The following is a 21195-nucleotide window of genomic DNA, read 5'->3' as shown; positions in this document are numbered from 1 at the left end:
ATGCTGCTGATAGAGCTTGCTGGGAGTGTAGGAGGTGTGAGCTGACGGCTGCAAGAGCCTGTAAGGCAGTGGTAATGAAACTGAGACTGCAGGACCTCACTGCGCAAGTCCTTCTGGGAAGGAATGGGACTGATGACACCTAGCAGGGTGAGATGGGACCGCTCTCCAGCAGGGAGCCAGTAGACCGCTGAATGGTGAGAGTGACGGACTTGGGGAACAGCTTCATGGTAGAGCCAGACCTCCATTTGCTTGTGGCACCCACAATCTGTAGTCATTTGAGTTTGACTTCAGGAGGGAGGTAATGTGAGGGGCGTATCATATTTAAAGATCACACTATATACAGCTGCATCATTCTAAACAAGGATAAAACTGTATTAATTTCTTTTTTTTAAAATGTAATCAGTTGTAGAGCAAACTCCTAACTTTTGAAATTCAAACTTAATGTTGGAATGCTTGGGGTTGACAGGATTGCTGGCTCATTCTACAGTGAAACTCCCACGCGTTCCTCAAAGAAAGTTAACTCTCGACTACAGATGTAAGCCCTTGTGTAGCTCTACTGACACCTGCAAATGCACTGACTTTTCTGCCATGAGAACTTCTAAATAGAACTCTGCAAATCATTGGTACTTTGGGTTTGCAGATGTCATCCCCTCCTCGCCTACTCCCCCACCAAAAAAAGTTATAGAGTGAATAAAAGTTTGCCTTGGACCCCAAACTAAATGCAAACAAGATGTTTCATGTTTAGTCAGGGATTTTAAAAAAGGAAATTTTGAGATAAAAAAGTCGCTCTGAATAATAACAATAAAGTCTTTTTGAAAAAAAAGCCAAGAAAATTCAGCTTCCCTTTTGAATCATGTTTCCAACATGAACCATTTGGTGGAAACCAACCAAATTTGTAAATGTTTAACTGAATCATTTTAAAATCAAACATTATTTACCTCTCTTTCTCCCTGCCACTGTCAGATCCAGCTCTGCTTGGCTTGGGCCCTAATGCCTCACCTCTCTCTCTCCTTGCTCACTGTATCTCCCAAAATCTGCCATGCTACCACATAGCACATTAGGAAATGTTCCAGACTATACCATTAAAACAATGGAAGGTGATCCAATTCAATAAAACAGGTCAGCAAAAAAGAAAGTCTGAATTTATGAGCTGAATAGTAGTCAAAGAGATTCCACAACAGAGGACATGAAAAGGATAAAACTCATTGGACAATTTTATGGGAGGGAAGCAATTGAAAATCCCGATTATACTAGATTGGTCTTTGAAACACACTGCATTTATGGCAACTGGAGCATCTAGTTGCCCTGCCCCAAATTCGCAGACAGCATGCTCCACAGACTCTAGTACTACACCGATAGTTAAACATACATGAATTAGGTACCCATTTGACCGGAATTTATTGTTGCACGCTAAGAGCATGTGTAGATGTACCCAGTATTATGTGAATATAGGATTTCTAATATAATTGGATGTTATAACATGAATACAATCACTAAAACAAAGAACATGCTATTGCCCCTATTTCTTCTTGAAGTCTTTAATTTTTGCAAAGTTTGAGTTTTGGACATTCCCAAGTAAGCTGCAAGAAATATAGGAAAACTGAATTTTGGCGAGAATCTCTTCACTGATTTAGCTATAATGTACCCTAGGCTCTTCCAAGCTAATACCACCATGATGGTATTACCAGTGGACAATGTGATGATGCATACTCTCCCCTTAAGTTAGTTCATTCTGATTTGGTTGGTATAGCAGACGAAATGGACAAAACTGGCAGCAGAGACAAGTAGACAAGCAAGATCTCCAGGCTTACGATGTCTGCCCCCTGAACAGACACAAGTCCTGGAAAGAAAAGTTTATTTTATGCTCCCATGCCGTGTACTCTCAGGGATAGCTGCAAATTTTCAGGAACTTTCTGTGATTTTAAGGACCAAATACAGATTAGTTCCATAGGAACCTCAGTGGGACTTCAATGGAATTTGTTTCCAAATCTCAAAGGCTGATCAACATAGGCCAGTTCAAAAAGCCCTAAAACGTGTTAGATGCCTAAATTCATTCACACCTCCTTTTTGGACTGCAAACTTCTTTAGGCATCTACAGCAGGCTCAGAAGTAATTGAATTTGATCACCCAGGTGCTTTGTTTCTGACTAAGCTGTACTCCAATCCACATTGGGACAGGGGAAATTCCTACATTCTACTTAAACATAAGCCCAATCTCCCAGGGCTCCTTCACCACAAATATTTTTCATAACAAGAGCATTAAGCTAAAAAATGTAGTGGCTTCTCCTACTTCCTGGGGAAGTGCTTTGACCCATTAGGTAACAGGCAGATATCCCCATCACCAATCAGGCAACTACCCTTAGAAGTCAGAGTAGACATTCTGGATCCTGTATGAATGGAGCCAAATGCCTAACTACATAGAGGGATGGACACTGTGCTTAGCTTTTACAATTGGCTAGTTTGTGGCACCTCCATGTTATCTGACTTGTTCACTGAAGGCACTTACCTATACCTCCTAAGTATATGCATACCTCCTAGGTACCTAACGTACATGCAGGGTGCGTCCACACAAGATGCTACTGCGCAGAAACAATGAGCTACTGTGCAGTAGCGTGTTGCTACTGCACAGTGGCGTTGCCAGGCACTAACCGTGCGGCGATGCTACTGTGCAGTAACAACAAGCTATTGTGCAGCAGCTCATTGCTACTGTGCAGTAGCACTGGAAAAAATGTGCAGCCGACGGTACTGTGCAGTAATGCTGGTTATTGCAGTCATTTATGCATAAGCAAGTACTAAATGACTGTGCAGTAACAACTGTGCAGTCTGCCGCTCATGTAGACATGGTCAGAGTACCTAAAACCTCTGAAGCCACCCTTTGGAGGCATGATTACTTAGGTTTTATAAGACTAAGCAGGATCTGGTCCAAAGTGGGTGTGTCTACACATGTGCAGTTACTGCGCAGTAACTGAAATTCATCTTCCTTCTCTTCTGAAATCATAATGGGATAAGGATGTTTTTTACTGTATGTAATCTGCATTATTTCTCTAGTTTAGGTAAAAATGTAAAAAAATACTTTTTCAGATGAGAGTAAAATTTGACACTGTCTTACGCAGATATACAGCATTAATACAAACTTATAACTCCTTACACAAGTTAACATAAACGTCACAAAATCTCTTTAATTAACAAGTTTTATACCTTCCTTCTATTTTTGGTAGCTGAACTTTAAGATGAGAGATTTTCACAGCCATTGGAAGCCAAATTCCATGGGAAAGTGGCTACAGAAAATCTCAGCCTACGTGTTTTAAGTCATCTCAAACTCCTCCGCAGGCAGACACACGCATTCAGACATTTTAGTCTGGGATTTGGGATATATTCAAATGGCTTCATATTTTATGTAATGTTCAAAATAGTACACATGGACCTTGAGCCCCTCCTCTCTAATTATATACATGTAGCTTTTGCAGCGCTTCACTGGATAAAAGGCAAAAAGAAAGCCACAGATCATGATTTTCTCTTTTAATTTCCCCTTAATCTTTCAACACCATTATGTAATAATCCACCACTTTGCAGGAACAGCTGTTGCCAGGGAGATATTTATGTATGCAGTGCTGCTTATGGTGGGCTGAGAGACAGCTTTCCTCTGTTTATCTAAAATCCCCTGCTCTATCTTCTTATTTTACTTCCCAGAATAAAAGCCTAATTTTCAAACCAGAGTTTCATCCACCAAAATCGGCACCCAAACCATGTTCCCATTCTCTTTTTCCCTTAAGTTACACCAGGACATAAAGCAGCATCATGTAATTAATTATCGTTTGATGTCATATTAATATCTAGCAGCTTCAGTCAGGTCTTCTTTTGCTTTGTTCAGCATAAACCTTTATGAACTACCAGCATTACAAATTAGCTCAGGGTGGGGGTTACACATGTCAGAGACCCAGAAGGCAGTAGAAAGGTGTTATGTAAGAAGCTGACAAAAAAACCAATGAGATGGATATTGTTGGAAGACTGAAGGAGGTACATCAATAACAATCTTAAATAATTTCCCCCTCCCTCCTTTTTTCATTTTAATAAAGAGATCCTGGATACTTTCTTTCCCAGTCACAATCATGTGGTCAGCCTCCCTCCTCCCCCCCACCTATTCACAATTGCGTGACACCTACAGCAATTCTTTACATGAAAAGGTAGTGGCAGGAAAATGGTTTCTTCTGATGTAATTTAGCAGCTGAAAAGGAAGAAAACTAGCATGGACCACCACCACGTGTTCAGCAGACCACACCAGTGACTGACTTTGATTAAATTCATTTTGCTGCACCACATCTTCTTAAATGACAATCCAGCATACAAACCAATATTTTACAGATATAAGCCTAGCCTAGTGGTGCTAGCAAACCAATACATGATGATTGTTATTTTCAAAATGCTACAGCTTAGCATATAGCAAAATCTATCCTCATTCTCCTTAAAAATAAAGGTGGCAATCATCCACAAACAAAGCATAAGGCATGTTCATGAACTCATTATTCTTAGAAGAGCAAGCAAAGCAAACCACAAGAACATGCTGGCCAGGCCACACACAAAACACATTTTTAACAGTATTTGATCTACTTGGGTTTTCTTCAAGTAACTAAAGGAAAAAACCTGAATGACTGAAACCAAAATGATTTCTATTAATTTTTGTCTCAGACAGCATTCCACACTAATGCTTTAATTATAGTGTTGCCATTAGCAACTCTATGGTTAAACCTGACAAGGCCATTCTATTCAAAAGCCCTGTTTTCAGTTTTTCAGAACCAGCTGAACATTATGCAAAGGTGCATTTTTTCAGTAATGCATATATATTCATCTGATTTTAGAAAGTGTGAAAAAAAACTTTATGTGATCAAAGGATTTAAGTTTATGTTAAAACCAGTAGAAAATCATCAGGCAGATAATTCTCAAGAAGACATTTTGGGTATGCTTTTTGTTTGGATGTAAGCATAATAAAGACTGAAGCTAGTGAATCCGAAAATTCATTAACACGACCAACCTTGCCTTGCATGGAACCTATGGATGGAATTGGATAGCTGTGCCATATGAAAGACTCCATCATTACTGGAATCTGACTGGGGAAAAATAACAAAGCCTAGACAGAAGACCTCAATGGGAATAAGTTTGAAGCGATACTAGGAAAGGTAAAGAGTTGTAGTAACTGCACAGGGAAGAGACTCTTTGGTCAGATAAGACTAAGTGAGAACAATGCCGTTTGAAGATCTCTCTCATACCAACAAAGAATTAATATAATTTAAAAATAAAAAAGATGACAAAATGTTATATGTTTTTATTCCTAGATTGCAGAAAAGAACTGTACTTTGTACTGCTTGAAGAAAAGCATATTGTCACGTAATTAAAGCCTACCCTAACTTGCAAGAAGGGACTTTAAACTGTTGTACAGCTGTATGTGCAGCTGTAAATCCGGTACTTCTTCACTTGACTGTTTAATCATTCAGGTGTTAAAAACTTTACACATATCAATTGGAACATTTTGTATGGAATTTCCCAGTTTTTTAATCAGAAAAAGGAAGAAAAAGATCTACACTTGACCATTAAAATAGGGAGTTTCATGTCCAACTCTGAAGCTGCTAGACTTGGTAAATACATAACCTAATCAGGGAGTGATTGGATATACATACCATGATGCCATATCCTAAGGCATTTATGGAGATCTGCAAGACGAACCATTTTCCTATGAAGCTTTCTTTGTACTATACAGTAACCCTTCCTAACTCCTACGTCCTGATGAACAGCATAACCTGGTTTACCTTGCATAGAAAGTGAAAATTCTCATGCAAAATACTGTGTGGATTTACAATTTTGTAACTATGCAATTTTGGAAGGGCTTTATCTGAGTCAAATCAAAACCGAAGTTCACTGAAACACTCAAGATAAAAGGCCTTCAATGAGTGTTGTATACAAGGTAAAAATCAGGGGAGAAGATTTTCTTCGTATCTGCTTTATTCTTCCAAGATTCCCTGTATAGGGACAGAGTAGGCCAAGAAACAGGTATGTCAGACTGCAAAAGATGGGGTACACATCATCCCTCTTATGAAATTAGTGAAAACACCACATGGAAATGTTGCTAATGTGCCCAAACATTTCCTAACATTAAAATAATACACACATATAACTACAAAGCCTTCAGAATACAGCTCAGCAAAGAGACAGTGAGCTGAGCGGTAATGTGAACCCATATGGCCTCCATCCTGAAGTTACCTCAAAGGGCCAAGGGATATTAAAACAATCAATTGGGGTTATATGTGGTTAACCACTATGTGGTTATTTCTATATACAGGCATTTGGCTTTGCAAATGTGATGCCAGGATTTTCAAAGGACAATAATGAGGATGGGTCCTATTTCCCTTAGGCTCCTTTGAAAGTTCCCACAGTTGTTACTGTGCTGTCATTTAGTACTTGCATAACCAAGTACTAAATGACTGCACAGTAACTAGCATTACTGCACAGTATAGCACAGTTGCCTACTGATGCTTACTGTGCAGTAGCTCATTACTACTGCGCATTAAGCTTTTGTGTGGACATGACTTGTATTTAATACTGTAGGAATCTCTACATAGTGAAATTGCACTATTTCTTTCTCTGGGCAGTAATTTTAAAGGAAGCATAATTTTCACATAGTTATATAAATGCATGCTACTAGGGTATGTTATAGAAAAAACCCAGTATGTTGATAATTTATGTAGGATTGAATCCAATGTATTAAATATATATTTAGCTAATGTGATTAATTGGTTGCCATTAAAATATGAAAAGCTATCCTCCAGAACACCCATGTACATTGTGCCTTTAGAGCAGGAGGTGACTTTACTGTATATATTTCTTTTTGGTAGTCACACTGTAAATTATGATAAAGCATAATGAAAAAGTTGGAATACAAAATGATGTTGTAGATACAAAAGTGTATATATACATATACGCACAAAAGTATATATCTATATTCACACTTACATATATATATAAGTATTATCCTTATTTTAAATGGTAGTCAACAGGCCAGATTTTAATATTAATATATTTAGTTCATCCACTGATTTCACTACAGTTCATATTGTGGGTAACACCAAAGTGCGATTCATCATTCCAGTTGCTTACATTTCAACATTTTTCAGTTATATGATAATGCTACTATTAGATGTTTGCCTCACCAAAATAGAAACTGTTGAAAGAAATGAGCATATGTATGCTTTTTCACCATGTTTCTTTAATACAAACTAACAAGGTATACATACCAAATGTATGCATCAGCTCTTTGAAAAGTGCTCAAAAATGTGACAGTAACTTTTTAGACATTTGTGTATGAGACTGAACAGAATGACCAATACATTTTACGTAAAACATCAGTAGTCACCTTTAAGTGTTTCCGTTTAAAAAGGAAGCACTCTGAATTTAAAAAAAAAATGCCATATCAAAGTCAAGCAAACAGTAATTCCAATGAAGTTGCATTAACTTTAAATTTCACTGCAAGTGCAGGGAATAGAGTATCTTTTGTTATATCTACAGCCTGGCTCCAATTAATGATACTAAAGAATATAGATGAAATTCTTACAATATAAATATTCTCTTAACAAGAAGTGGCATACAACTCCTTACAGAATGTTAAAAGTAATAAAAAGCAACAACCTTTGGTTAAAGTAGAGACTGAAATTTGTACCGTTCTACATTCTGTCCCAGTAAAGTGTTACATCAGTGAGAAGTAACTTTAATGAGAGACAGCAGGTTGTATGTTGATAAACATCTCTCTCTAGACAAATGTGCTGTATAAAAAAGCTACACCAGGGGGTTAAGGATAGGTTTTTTTCTGACCTCCTTTAGATGCAACGTGCCAAACATCAGAGCTGTTTAAATTATTTAAGAAGATGATAAATATCTTTGCTTTAGGGTTACATTGTTTCCATGTATGCAGTTACTGTGCCATTAATTTAAAATATCACTAACGCTGTATTGTTCAGAACTGAAAATGAAAAATGTTAAGCAAGGCAGTCTTGAAGGAGCACTATGGGCTTAAACAAAAACAAGCAAACTTGCAGTGCTTGTACACACAAGCAAACAAAACACAAACACACTCTTGAGGCTCCATCAAATGTGAAGGCTTAATGTAACTTCAACTAAGGAATTGCTAATATACCTCCATTGTATATATTTAAGCTGGATGTTTCTTGAAGGGCTTTTAGTGCTTTGTGAAATATTTTGACTATGACAAATTCACCATCACAAACACCAGTAGCCTGTAGAAGAGCAAGCTACTATTTTATTATAGCTTATATGGACATTTGTACACATGCTTGCGCCGCAGCACCAGGCACTTTTAAAAAGCGCACAGTGCTGCAGCGTGTACATTTGTATAAACAGTGAAAATGCACGTTAGCGCAAAGAAAATGGCACTGGCACTCTCTTGAGCTAAAACATCGAAGGTGTTGTAGTTCAAAGGTGCACTGCTGCCATTTTCTCTGCACTGACGCACATTTCACCACTTACACAACTGTATGTGATTCAGCGCTGAGCACGTCAGCTCGCGTGTAGAGCAGACTCAATTAACTGGCTCTCCAGTGCATCACACCACAAAAGCATAGTGTATAAATGTCCTTTATGCTTGAATGTGGCAACAAGATGAAGTTAAGCTCGTTATAGTATTTTTTCACTGAATACAGTGTATCAGAAGTGTGGCATTCCTGCATGTCTCCTTGTGCCTAGGTGTGGTGTTGCCCTAATATCTTTGCCCAGTTGTAGGTAAATCTAGTCACGTTTCTATGTTTCGAATAGCAACTATTTCCTACTGACCTAAACATCTCCTTTATTAACAAGCTATTAACAGGAAATACAGGAAAGTTTTTACCCAGGTGTCTTACGGAGTCATATTCTGTTGCGGTTTATCAGTTCCCATTAAGTCCACCAGACACTTACCTCTTTCTTAGGACTACTTCCTAGAGCTAGGGTTTTTTCCTGCTGCTGCAGCTCTTTCCCAAGCAGCACATCATTTCTCATAGACTGGGACTGCTGCTGGGAGAATTTCTTCCAGGAGACTGAATGTCAGTACACTTAACCCTCCCGGGGCACACCAGTCTTGAGAAGGCACAGAGGGAAGCAGCTCCCATCCCTCCTGTAGATCTGAAGGGGAGGGAAGGAGCAGCCACCAGCTGTTTCCCTGCTGCTTCTGGAGTCCCTGGTTGGTATGAGATTTGCTGCACTGGGAGCTCAGTGGCAAGAAGCCACACAGCCCTCTGCCCACCTCTCACACCAAGATGCTGGCAGGGACTTTGCTTCGCTGCTCCTGCTCCCCAGTTCCCAGGCACCAGAAGCTGAGCACAGGGAGCTGCACTGTCCCCAGTTGACTTTTCTTTGCCCCATCCTGCTGCTCTGGGTGATGGGCTTTGCCCTGCTGTTCCTCTCCAGCCCTGGACTGGCCCAGAGCAGTAAGGCACAGCCCAGCTTGAGGAAGCCGTGCTGCTCCTTTTCTTTCTCAGACTGGTTCAGGAAGTGGGAGGAGCAGCCACCGCTGTTCTCTGCTTCTTCCCTAAACTGAACAGTGCCCTGTTTAGCGTAGCAGCTAGAGGCTTTGCTCCAGTGCTCCCTCTGCTCCTTTCCCAGAGACTGGGAGCAGAGTGGAGGATACTTTGCCACCCTGCTATCCGGAGTCTGGCCTAGGGCACATGCAGGGAGACGTCACTGTTGCTCCACTTCCCTTGGAGACTGGGTGGAGTGGAGCAGGCACCACTCCCCTTGCCTGCCACAGACCGGTATCACCATGGGCTGGGGAAGACATGAAGAACAGGGGAGACGGGGCAGCTGCAGCCTAAACATCTCTACTGCTCCCTCTCCCTCAAAAACATCCCCCTGTACAAATGACCGTCTGTGCTCAGCCTGTCATACTAATGCCATTTGCTGGGCATCCATCATTTGGGTTATGGTTGATTTGTTATCTATTAGGCATTATGATAGATTAGGTTAATTCGATCAAAAATTTTTAAAAAACTGTTAACAAAATGTATTTGAAAACAGCCCGCATTTTAATTAGAATGTTTAAGGATTCCTATAGTTGCTTGTCTTTCTGGGGCATGAAAGGCTACTTGCCCACTGGACTAACCTGCCCTTTGCTGAGCAGTCTTTCTGCAGCCCTGGCTCTGCTTCTGTTTCCTGCTTAGCCTGAAGTTGGATCTGGTATGTTCTCTATAGCAAGGCTCTAAGAAGACAGAGAGACAATTACTTCTTGCCTTGTGTGAATTAAAGTAACTTGCCAAGAGGAAGTGCATACTCCTGTGGGGCAAAAAGCAGCGCTAAGCACTGTCTCCCAGTTACTCAAGGTCCAACATACATGCATGTGGCTATAGGAGGTATTCCCTCATAATTTTAGGGGAATAAAGGATTTAGGGGAATAAAGGATTTAGGGGAATATCTGGGGGGTGGAAACTGAGTAAAACACAGAGGTGAATACATTCAGCCCTTCTGACGAGAAAGGCTCTCTCTCTTTTGAGCCTCCATACAAAATGTCATGTGTACGACTACAGCCAATAAGCATAAGAGCAAAGAAAAAATCTTACGGATAAATGCTAACTAGCCCTCCACACTCTCCTTTACTTCATCACTACATTTTCCCTTTGTCCAACCCATTATCCTGTTGGGGATTCTTGCGCACACACAAATTAATAAAGAAACATGGCACTTTCCTGGGGTTATTTTTAATGCCAGGCAATTGGTGAACTTGGCTGTCCCTGGGTGAAATGGATATAATGCCGCTGTACTCAAGGCAAAAACAGCTTTTTTAAAACCTTCACTGCCCTAATTTGAGCAAATTTTTACCCTAAATTACATATCACATCTGAGAATAAATTTATAATGAAAAGTTTGACAGATCTTAAACCACATGCCAGTACAAATGACATTAATAAAGTGACAAAACCTGCAGTGGCAAAATGTTCAAGGTCTTTTCTAAGTGTCTTCTGGTGTCTTGTCAATTTATAGTTATCAACTTTACCTGGACTCCAGCCACCTATAAAATTTCCCATATGCAGCTCTGCCTGCTTTGGAATGATAATGATAATGTTCTCTCTCTTATTCCACATGACACAGTAATTTCATAGGATTAAAAACCAGTCCAGAAGCATGCTAGATTAACTGTACACTTCAGTTGTTTACATCATTTTGAATGTAAACAGATGGTAATTAAAGACTCAGAAACATTAGCATGCATTTGTTCACTACGAACAGATTTGTATAAGTTTATAAATGTCACAATAATATAACACAGTTCTTATTCAAAAACTGTATGAAATACTTTGTACTTTATTTAATCCACCAATTACACGTTTTACTGCCTCTCTCAATTGTTAGAATTTTATTCAAGACCATAACCTGGATTATTTAATGAATTCATGAATATACAGAATTGGATTTATTAATTAAAAACCTATGGCTAAAACATTTCATTTATTTTAAACACTGGTACTGTTACGGTAGTCCTGTGATAGCATGAGCCATTAATGTGAATTCAGAACATGTGTTTAGTTCTTTGCTATTACAGTATTACCAGCAGGAATTGTTGTGGATATAGCTAACTCTTCTTATGAATGACAGAAATCTTTTACATTGCTACACCACTTGAGCATTCAACTGGACAAAGACCTCAAAAAGGACACAAGAAAAATTTACTGCGAGGACCTGAAAATAATTCATTTAGCATAAGTCATGCATGTGGATTATCTCAGGATCACTATTCAGTTCTTGGGAGCCTTGTAGCTTTAAAGTCTGCAAATGAAATATCAGCATATTTGTGTAGGATAGCTATTCATTCAAATCTTTAATGAAGGCGACAACAGCCATGTTTATCATCTATGCAGAGAAAGTGAGAAAGTGACTGGAGGCAGTCTAGCATGGTGTCAGTACAAGCAAAGGATCTTGATGTCTCCTTAGGAGCACAAGCATGTGGGAGGTGTGCTTATTTACTCTGGGTGACAGCATGTGTAGAATGAGTGCAACAGTGCTTCCCTCTCTCAGAGAGATGCTGTGAGAACAACTCCATAAATGCTGGGGAAGCATTCAGTACTATAATCATAAACACCATATATGGAGAAGAAAAGGCTTGATTTTTTTCCAAGTCATCCAAGATATACTTTGGCCAATATGGCTAGAGGGAAACAAAAGGAAATTGTTTTGACTTTCTTACAAATGCCCTTCAACTTATTCCCTGCTGCTGTACATGTACCTCTTTCAGAGAATTAAGAGCCTGATGTCTATGAGGCTCATTAGCATTACTGCATGAAGCCCCTGCTAATCCTTACTGGTGGATTAAAACTGTATGTAGCTGTTTTAATTCAACTCTGCCAAAACTGGTATAAGTCCCTACACACTATTACAGTAATATAGGATTTGAAAGTAAGATTGAATGAATAAGAAAGAATTATCAGGGAATATGAATATAGTTCTCAACTAAACCTCATTCTTGACTTTGATACTATATCTATTGTCTCATTCTCCTTTTGTGATCTGGGGCTAAAAGAAAATACAAGATTTATGTGGAGGGGATCCTTCTCCACAATTCATGTCCTTTGAAACTAAAAGACAGGGAAAAGTTATCTTAAACTCATCCATATACACAGAAGTGTATGTTAATTAAAGACTTAAGACAGGATTCCAATTGGTGCCTTAGCAATCTAAGCTCCAAAGAGCAATTCAAATTGGCCTTGAGCCAGCAGCTACAAAATGCATTAGGCACTTCCATTTTGAACTGCATTTTTCCCTAAACATCTGCACTAGAGCTTCAGTTTGAGCTCCCAATTTAGTTGGTACACCTAGATCAGTGGTTCTTGGCCTTTTTTGACTCAAGGCACCATTTGTTGGACTTACAGCACCCCTTGGAAGATGCCAGCTCTTAGGTGTCACTAATTCATTGACCACAGAAAAATAGTAGAGCAACTCTACCACTGCAAAGAACTCTAAAATCACAATGCGTCAGAATATTTTTGACATTTTATTTGAAATCCCCTATTTTACCTTGTGAACCGTGTACAGGTGCTTGCATACCTAACAGTACTAATATTGCCTGGCACCCCACGGCATCCTTAAAAGGCTCTCAGGACAGAAGCATTGGCCTAGATGCACCAGGGTGCCTAATTTCCACCTATACCCCATGCTGGTCCTTGGAAAAATCTTTTCAAATAGGAAGGATTTTTTTGGTACATAACTTAAATCATCAGCATTGAGTTTAACTCAAAGACAATGGCGACAGTGGCCTAGAGCGTATAGCACTCACCCAAGAATTAGAAGATCTGGATCCTAAGCCTTCTACTTCCTTAGAGAAGTCCACCACTACTAGGCAGTAAAAGAGGTTAGAGGAAGGCCGTTCTCTACTCACCTAGTATTCAAGCTGGGCTTCTAGGAAGCTAAAAATACATGAGGCATAGGACCCAAAAAGAAGCAAACAAGATGCAAAGTGACTCAGTAGCTTAGTTTCTGTGATGCTCCTTTGGAATGGAGAAGGCTTTGGTTTTAGTCCCTGCTTCCAAGTACTATGTCAGGTACCTAATCTCCTGAGAAGAAGAGGATTTTAGAAATTTCTTCACATGCCTCTCGGCTTTCTGAGTTGTGCTCTGGAGATGCTGACCACTTTCAGTTCCTTGGAACACCTAGATATCTAAACTTGAATCAGTCTTAGGCAATCCTAAAGTCTCTCCATTGACCATAGAGAGATCCTAAACACCTCACTTGGTCAAACTAAATCAGCTGCCAGAGCAAGGAGCCAGATGTGCTACACAGGATGTAGCACTACAAAAAAACAGATCACTCTGGAGTATGTATACATGTACCAGTCCCCTGGCTGAAGCAACACTGAGTTGCCAGAAAGGTACACTGTTCTTCCAGGGGGCAAAAGGGGACTGCTGCTTAGCTCCTGAAGCCCCCAGTACACGGGCGACTGGTGCCATCTGAGTTGGGGGGGCACCTGTCCCCCACCAACGGCCAGTCAGCAACTAGGGGGTGTCCCCCCCAAGGCCAATTGTGCTGACTGATGAGACAGCTGGTGAGACAGCCCAAGAAGTGGCCAAAGAAGCAAGGGCTGATTGGGACGTCTCTAGTCTGGGGCTGCCTGCAAGACTCCTGGAGTTGCTGCTGCCCTTTAAATTTCCTGACTCATGGTCAGCCCTGTGACCCTTACTTCTTGGCACCAAGGGGGATGGGCAAACTGCCAGGGGCAGCAAGAGCTGACTGATCAGCCTCTGCTACTGCTTCAAGTTGGTCCTTACAGGGCTCCCTAACATCTCCCTGCTAGGCAGGCTATCAGAGAGCCAGCCAGCTGCTCTCTCTGGGTGCAGGGAGGGACAGCAAAGCACTATGGGATACTGGGAATCATATAACTTTATTCAGATGTTAAATTTGTTGCAGAACAGTTTTGTTTCAAACAACAACTTCTTCAGGGTAGATTCACCATTTTTGTACTGGATTTGCCATTTTTATAGCATGACAAACATGTGGCCATTCATGTTTTGTCTGAAATGCTCTTATAAAGCACAAGATATGTAAAGTCTGCCAGAGCTCTAAGGAACCAGTCTGAATCATGGTTTTACTTCTAATTATATATTTGTGTTTAAAAAAAAAATGAATTAGACTACTAGAAATCATGCAAAAAATAGAATAAGGCATCCCACAAGTCAAACATTTTTACATGAAAATAAAAACATAAAGAAAATATTACTAGAAGTAAATCCCCAGGTTGAATACACAAATGGTGGTAATCTGGCTTGAATATATGTTAAGTCACAAAAAGCTATAAATGTGGATCTACAGTCTAATAATAAGAAAATACAGGATTTTATAGTTTTATGGCAATATTCTGGCTGGAAGAACGTGAAGTGGCTCATATAATATATACAACTAGCTCCATAGAAATGCTGGGCACTTCTAGCGTTTATACTGATGTGAATTTCATGTGATAATAATCAGCTTCTCACCTTTGACTCATCCAGTTCAAGCTTCTTCAGAGACTTTCTGACATAATCCAGGAAGGAGGAAGATTTGGAGAAAATTTTCCCAACATGATGATCGCTACAAAAAAACATTGAGATACATATTTTTAAAATTTCCTACAATAAAAGGTTACAAGTTATTGTTTCACAAATTCAGAATCTCTATAAAACAGAGAAAATAAGTGGGACAACCAAGTTAGAAAAATAATTGTAGAGTGGGGTGGGCAAAATACAGTCTGTGGGCCAGATCAGGCCTGGAAATTTACTGGATCAAGCCTGCAGCTTCCCCTGCAATGCTCTACATGGACCTGAGCCCTACCCGCTTCCGCCAAGGCAGCCTGCACTGTGTTTCTGCTGACCTGGGCTCCCACCAATGCGCAGCTTCTGATGGGGCTGTTCCCAATGGGGCTGCAGCCAGCCAGATGCTCCTCTGTTCCCCTTGCTTCCAGTGGGAGCCACCAGGCTGAAGCTTCTGCCCTGCCTGCCTGTAGTGGTGCAGCAGGGGCAGAAGTAAGAGCAGAAACAGCTGCTGGAGGTGAAGAGAGCCCAGCAGCACCTGGCCAGCTGCTGCCACACTGGGAACAGCCCCACTGGAAGCTACACACTGCCTCAGGCCCCAGACCTGGGGCCTGGGCTGATGGGGCTGTTTTGCTCCCCTTGGCTCCAGTTGAGGCTGCTGTTCCTGCTCTTGCTGTGCCACTTTGGGTGGGTGGGAAGCTTCAATCAGGCAGCCCCTGGCCAGCACATAGCTCCCAGCTGCCTTCTACTCACTTCACTTGCCTGGCATGATGAGCAGCCACCTGCAGACAGGAAGAGAGGGTGGAAAGCAGTCTGGAGCTGGAGCTCCATGCACTGGGAAGGAGCTGCCTAACTGAAGCTTCCTCCTGCTTGGAGAGATGCAGCGAGAACAGGAGCAGCAGCCGCAGCTGGAGGCAAGGGAAGTGGAACACCCCTGCTGGCCCAGGCCCCGGCTAGCACTCAGCTTCTGGTGGGGCTGTTCCCAGTACAGCTGCAGCTAGCCCACTGCTGCTGTGCTCCGCTTGCCTCCCAATGACAATGCAAACCTGGCCAGCTGCAGCTGTGCTAGAAACAGCCCCACCAGAAGCTGTGCGTTGGCCAGGGCTGGTGGGTGTGGGCAAGAGCATTGCCATGTGGAGTGCTGTGGAAGCATCTGCTGACCAGGCAAGCTCTGCTGCACCCCAGAATCTTTCCTATTTACAGTTGGGGGCAGTTCTTAGAAACCAGGCTAAATATTTGAATTGGTCCAAGAATAGTAATAAAGCCATGCGTAAAGAAAAATATTTAAAAGCTCCTGCAGACACATAAACTCTTTAGCAAATCACATGAAATCTCTATTCAAAGTTTAAAATAGCTCAAAGAAATTGCATATATTTGTTCTATCTGTCTAAATTTTCTTACATAGGTACCATTATTGCAACAGACAATTCTAAGTCTGATCGACTTTAGCAGTCATATACTGTAGAAATGACATTTTCAAACATATTAGATATTTCTAATACTCTCTCCAAATATTTATGAACAAACAGCCAGGAGAGAGAGAGATTAATTGTATATATTATTAATCTTCCATGAGAGATTAATTATATATTTTAAACTTTTTTTAAAAGAAATTCACCAGAAACCCACAGAAATCCTATTTTATTAGTTAAGGAGTCAAGAAATACTCCTATCAAATTCTTTATATTATTTAGTTTTGAAATTGATTTTACAAAAGGAAAATTGAATTTTTTATGAACATATTCATGATTCCTATGCACTTAAACCTAGGACAAAAGAAGTCCAAAGATCAATTAATGGTTATGCATTTAAAATGCTGTTTGGGAAAAAATATTCATTTCAGTGCATATGTGCTACCAATGTAAAGAGCCTTGTGGATCAGATAAGATACACACCGTATATATACAACTATCAAAAGCAAGAATGGGCTTTTACTGATTCAAAGCCTCATAACTCATCCTCTTAATTGTCTTAGGGCCTTGTTACACATTAATTTTAGGTGGCTTCTGAAGCTCTAACCCCTGGATTGTCAACAGGTTAACACCTGAAACTAGTTTTCAGCACATTTTAGATGATTTAAAGTTATGCCACTCTAGGGCACGTTATTTCTGATCCATGTTACTCAGCTCGTGTTCCAGTAATGTATGGCCACTCCCCACAGATAAGCTGCCCAAGTTGTCGATGTCCAGCATCCCAGGATACAGTGACCCCTCTTCCACCCTCCTGTTCTGTGTGGACAAATTTTCCATCCCCAGAACTCTACTTCCTAGGGGGTGGTTCTTGCACCAAGTCACCTCCCCTTCCTGTCCCCGGGGGTGTGACCTTCTCACCCCCCAGATGTACAACATTGTGCAAACAGCCACCAAAGCACATGACAGCTAGCTAGGTCACAGGGCCATGGAAGGGTTCACAACTGGGGTCTAGTTGGAGGGAGGGGAGAACAATGTAGGGGGCTGGCTCATGTCTCTATGAGCTGGTGCTTCCTTCCCAGGGCAGGGGCAGTATCTCCTCCAAAAGCACCTTTCCTCACTGTTCCCACCTCCCAGCCATCCTAGGAAGCATGACCAGCACCCCCCCGCCCCAACCTCAATGCCAATTTCATAGAATCATAGAGAAGTAGGGCTGGAAGGGACCTCCTGAAGTCATCTAGTTTAACCCCCTGCTTGAAGCAGGATCATCCTATCCAAACCATTCCATACAAACCATAACCTAAACTGTGCACAAGACTAGTGTCAACCCTAACACAACATTGACCTAGCACAGGTAACCTGCCACAGGTAAAGCAGGGGAACCATGGCAGCCAATGTCCTGCTTCTATAAAATGTTATCAATATGTGCTCAAGAGGTCCCAGGTAGAGGGCCACACCCCCAGCTAAGGCCAAAACCACCACAGTTCATACCAGTGTAACCATGGGATAAAATTCCTTGCTGACTGTAAATATGGTGATCAGCCTGACCCTGAGTGGAGGGGCAAGACCCTCTAGCCAGCAACCTCTGACTTTGCTCTCAGCTGTAGCCAATGCCCAATGCTTCTGGGAAGGCTTAAAAATACCCTGACATACAGCAGAAAAGGGGGGCAGGGGTAACCAGCAAAGTCCAGAAGCATGGGAAATACCCATGGTAGAACACAGCCATAGCTACACCTAGATCAACCCCACCCAGTGGCTCTCCAATTTCTTCTTGAACACCTCCAGTTAGAGAGAGTCCACAACTTCCCCAGGCAGTCTATTCCAGTACCTCACTGTTCTAACAGTGAAGATGTTTTTTCCAGACATCCAATCTAAACTTACTTTGCTGCAACTTCAAGGCATTGGTCTGCGTCCGTCTCTCTGCAGCAGGAGATTTACAGTGCTTTTCCTCTTCTTTATGGCAGCGCTTCCAGTGTTTTAGGACTGCTATCATGTCCCCTCTTAAATGCCTTTTTGACAAGCTGAACATGCCTACCTCTGTCAGCTTCTCCTCATATGATTTGCATTCCAAGTCCTTGATCATCTTTGTTGCCCACCTCTGGACTAATTTTTTGACATCCTTTTTAAAACACAGAAATGCACATGATGCTCCAGATGCGGCCTAACCAATGCCAAGTAGAGAGGCACTATCACCTCCCATGTCTTGCACCTAATGCTTCTATTGATGTATCCCAAAACTACATTAACTTTTTGTGCGACTGCATCACATTTCAGATTCATATTGAGTCTGCAGTCTACCAAGACTCCCAAGTCCTTTTCCATAGTGCTGACATCCAGCCAGGTATCTCCCATTTTATATTTGTGTTCTTGATTATTCCTCCAGAGGTGTAGCACCTTGCATGTTTGCATTGAACTTCATCCTGTTAGCTCTAGCCCAACTTTCCACTCTGCTCAGATCCTTCTGAATTGTGCTCACATCCTCCAACATGTTAGCATTCCTTCCCAGTTTTATGCTGTCTGCAAATTTGCTCAAGAAGATTTCTAGGCTAGCATCCAAATTGTTAATAAACACTTTGAACAGCACTGGGCACAGACGCTTGAAATCTCCTGCCATTCTATCATCAACCGGATATTGAGCCAGTTATCTATCCACCTTACAGTCGTTTTACCTAGCCCACATTTCTCCAACTGGTCTATCATGTGGGTCCTTGTCACAAGTCTTGCTAAAGTCCAAGATACACTATATCCACAGCATTCCCTTCATCCACCCAAATAGTTACTTTGTCAAAGAAGATCAAGTTTGTTTGACACAATTTGTTTTTTATCCATCCATGCTGGCTGCTTGTGATCAGCCTTTCCTCCTCCAGATGCTTGCAAATGATCTTCCTTAGGATATGCTTCACTAACTTCCCAGATACTAAGGTGAGGTTAATGGGTCTGTAGTTCCCCAGGTCCTCTTCCTTGCTTGATTTAAAGAGGAGCACTACATTGTCCCTTTTCCAGTCCTCTGGTACCTGGCCCATCTCCCAAAATTCAGTGAAGATCACTGCCAAGGGCTCCAAAATATCTGCCAGTTCCTTCAGGGCCCTGGGATGAAGCTCATCCAGCCTTGCTGACTTGAATTCATTCATACCCAACAAATGCTTTCTGACAGTTTCTTTTGTTGTCTCCTCCCTCAGCTTGTCCCTTTCCTTATCCAGATAATCTTTGTTGCATGTTTGGCTGCAGCTTAATTTTTTGTGAAGACTGAGGCAAAGTAACTGTTGAGTAGTTCTGCCTTCTTTGCATCTTTGGTTAGGAGTTCCCCTTGGCTTGTTAACAGAGGACCAACAGCTTTCTTGGTCCTTCTTTTTTGGCTAACATACTTAAAGAACCTCTTGTTGCCCTTAACCTCCTTTGACAGGTTCAGCTCATTCTTTATCTCTGCCTTCCTAATTTTGTCTCTGCAGGTTCTTGTTATTTCCTGATATGCATCCTCGGTGAACTGCCCATTTTTCCATTGCCTGCATGCTTTCCTTTTGCATTTGATGCATTTTAGAAGCTCCTTGTTTTTGGTCTCTTACAATTTTTCTTATGCTTCCAATGTGTGAGGACAGTTTCTTGTTGGGTTTCTAATACTGCGCCCCTTAGAAGTTCCTAGCCCTCCTGGGTGCCTTTATTCATCAATCTATCCTTCCATGACACCAAGTCTTGAGTTGGAGGAAATCCACTTTTTGAAATCTAGTTTACTAATTTTGCTGAACTCATGCCTTCCCTGTCTCAGGATTTGGAATTCTATCACACTGTGATCACTTCCTCCCAAGCTACCCATCACTTTAATGTCCCCCACCAGTTCTTCCCTGTTGGCCAGGACAAGATCCTCCAAGACAGATCATCCCCTAGTTGTATCTTCTACTTTCTGGAACAGAAAATTGTCCTTCACACAAGTTAGGAACTGGCATGACATTTTGTGTCTGGCTGCATCGTTTTTCCAGCAGAAGCCCATAAAATTGAAGTCTTCCAAGAGTACCATTCCATAGCTTTTGGATAGATTTGTCACCCACGTAACAAGTGCCTCATCCACCCCCTCTTCCTGATTATGGGGCCTATAATAAATTCCTACCATTATGTTGCTGCCACATCTCTCATCTTCACCCAAATGCATTCTGCTTTGCTGTCTTCTTCTTCCTGCACCAGGGAACAAGCATATATGTTTTCGATAAACAAGGCAACACCACCACCTTTTCTCCCAACCCTGTCCTTCCAAAACAGTATAACCCTTGATGATGAGACTAAACATAAGAACTGTCCCACCAGGTCTCAGTGATACCAATCAGATCATAGTTCTTTTCACAGGCTGTAGCTTCCAGCTCATTTTGTTTATTCTTCTACTTCTCAGAGTTACATACATCAGATGAATTTTGCATGTTGACCTCCTCACTTCCCTTCTGCACCACTTGTTCATATTATCATAATATCATAGTGTTTAGGGTCAGAAGGGACCTAAGCAGATCATCAGGTCAGACCCCTGCCCTGGGCAGGAACGGGTGCCGGGGTCATATCACCCCAGTCAAATATCTGTCTTGAAGACCCCCAAAGTAGGAGAGAGTACCACCTCACTTGGGAGCCCATTCCAGAGCCTGGCAGCCCTAACTGTAAAGTAATGTCTCCTGATGTCCAGCCTGAACCTTCTCTCTAACAATTTGTGGCCGTTATTCCTAGTAACCCCAGGTGGTGCCTGGGGGAACAGAACCTCCCCCAGTTCCCACTGGTTCCCCCTGGTGA

General features: G+C 41.5%; 1 protein-coding gene and 1 long non-coding RNA gene across 3 annotated transcripts in view; one reads left to right on the top strand and one right to left on the bottom strand.

Annotated features, from left to right (window-relative positions):
- Positions 1-21195, bottom strand: part of METTL25 (methyltransferase like 25) — a 171136-nt gene that overhangs the window by 3638 nt on the left and 146303 nt on the right. For both annotated transcript variants that reach the window (XM_019514805.1, XM_019514806.1), the window contains one exon: positions 14990-15083. In XM_019514805.1, the coding sequence (XP_019370350.1) occupies positions 14990-15083 (94 nt within the window). The remainder of the gene's footprint in view (positions 1-14989; positions 15084-21195) is intronic.
- LOC109295765 lies at positions 1524-13854 on the top strand. Its single transcript, XR_002096829.1, has 3 exons — positions 1524-1534; positions 1849-1852; positions 13325-13854. It is a non-coding gene; the product is annotated as an uncharacterized LOC109295765 (long non-coding RNA).

The sequence above is a fragment of the Gavialis gangeticus genome, unplaced genomic scaffold (assembly GCF_001723915.1).
Source record: "Gavialis gangeticus isolate Ggan-Ray unplaced genomic scaffold, GavGan_comp1, whole genome shotgun sequence".
Taxonomy (NCBI): domain Eukaryota; kingdom Metazoa; phylum Chordata; order Crocodylia; family Gavialidae; genus Gavialis; species Gavialis gangeticus.
The sequence above is the reverse complement of the archived record's forward strand: the minus strand, read 5'-3'. Positions and strand labels throughout refer to the sequence as shown.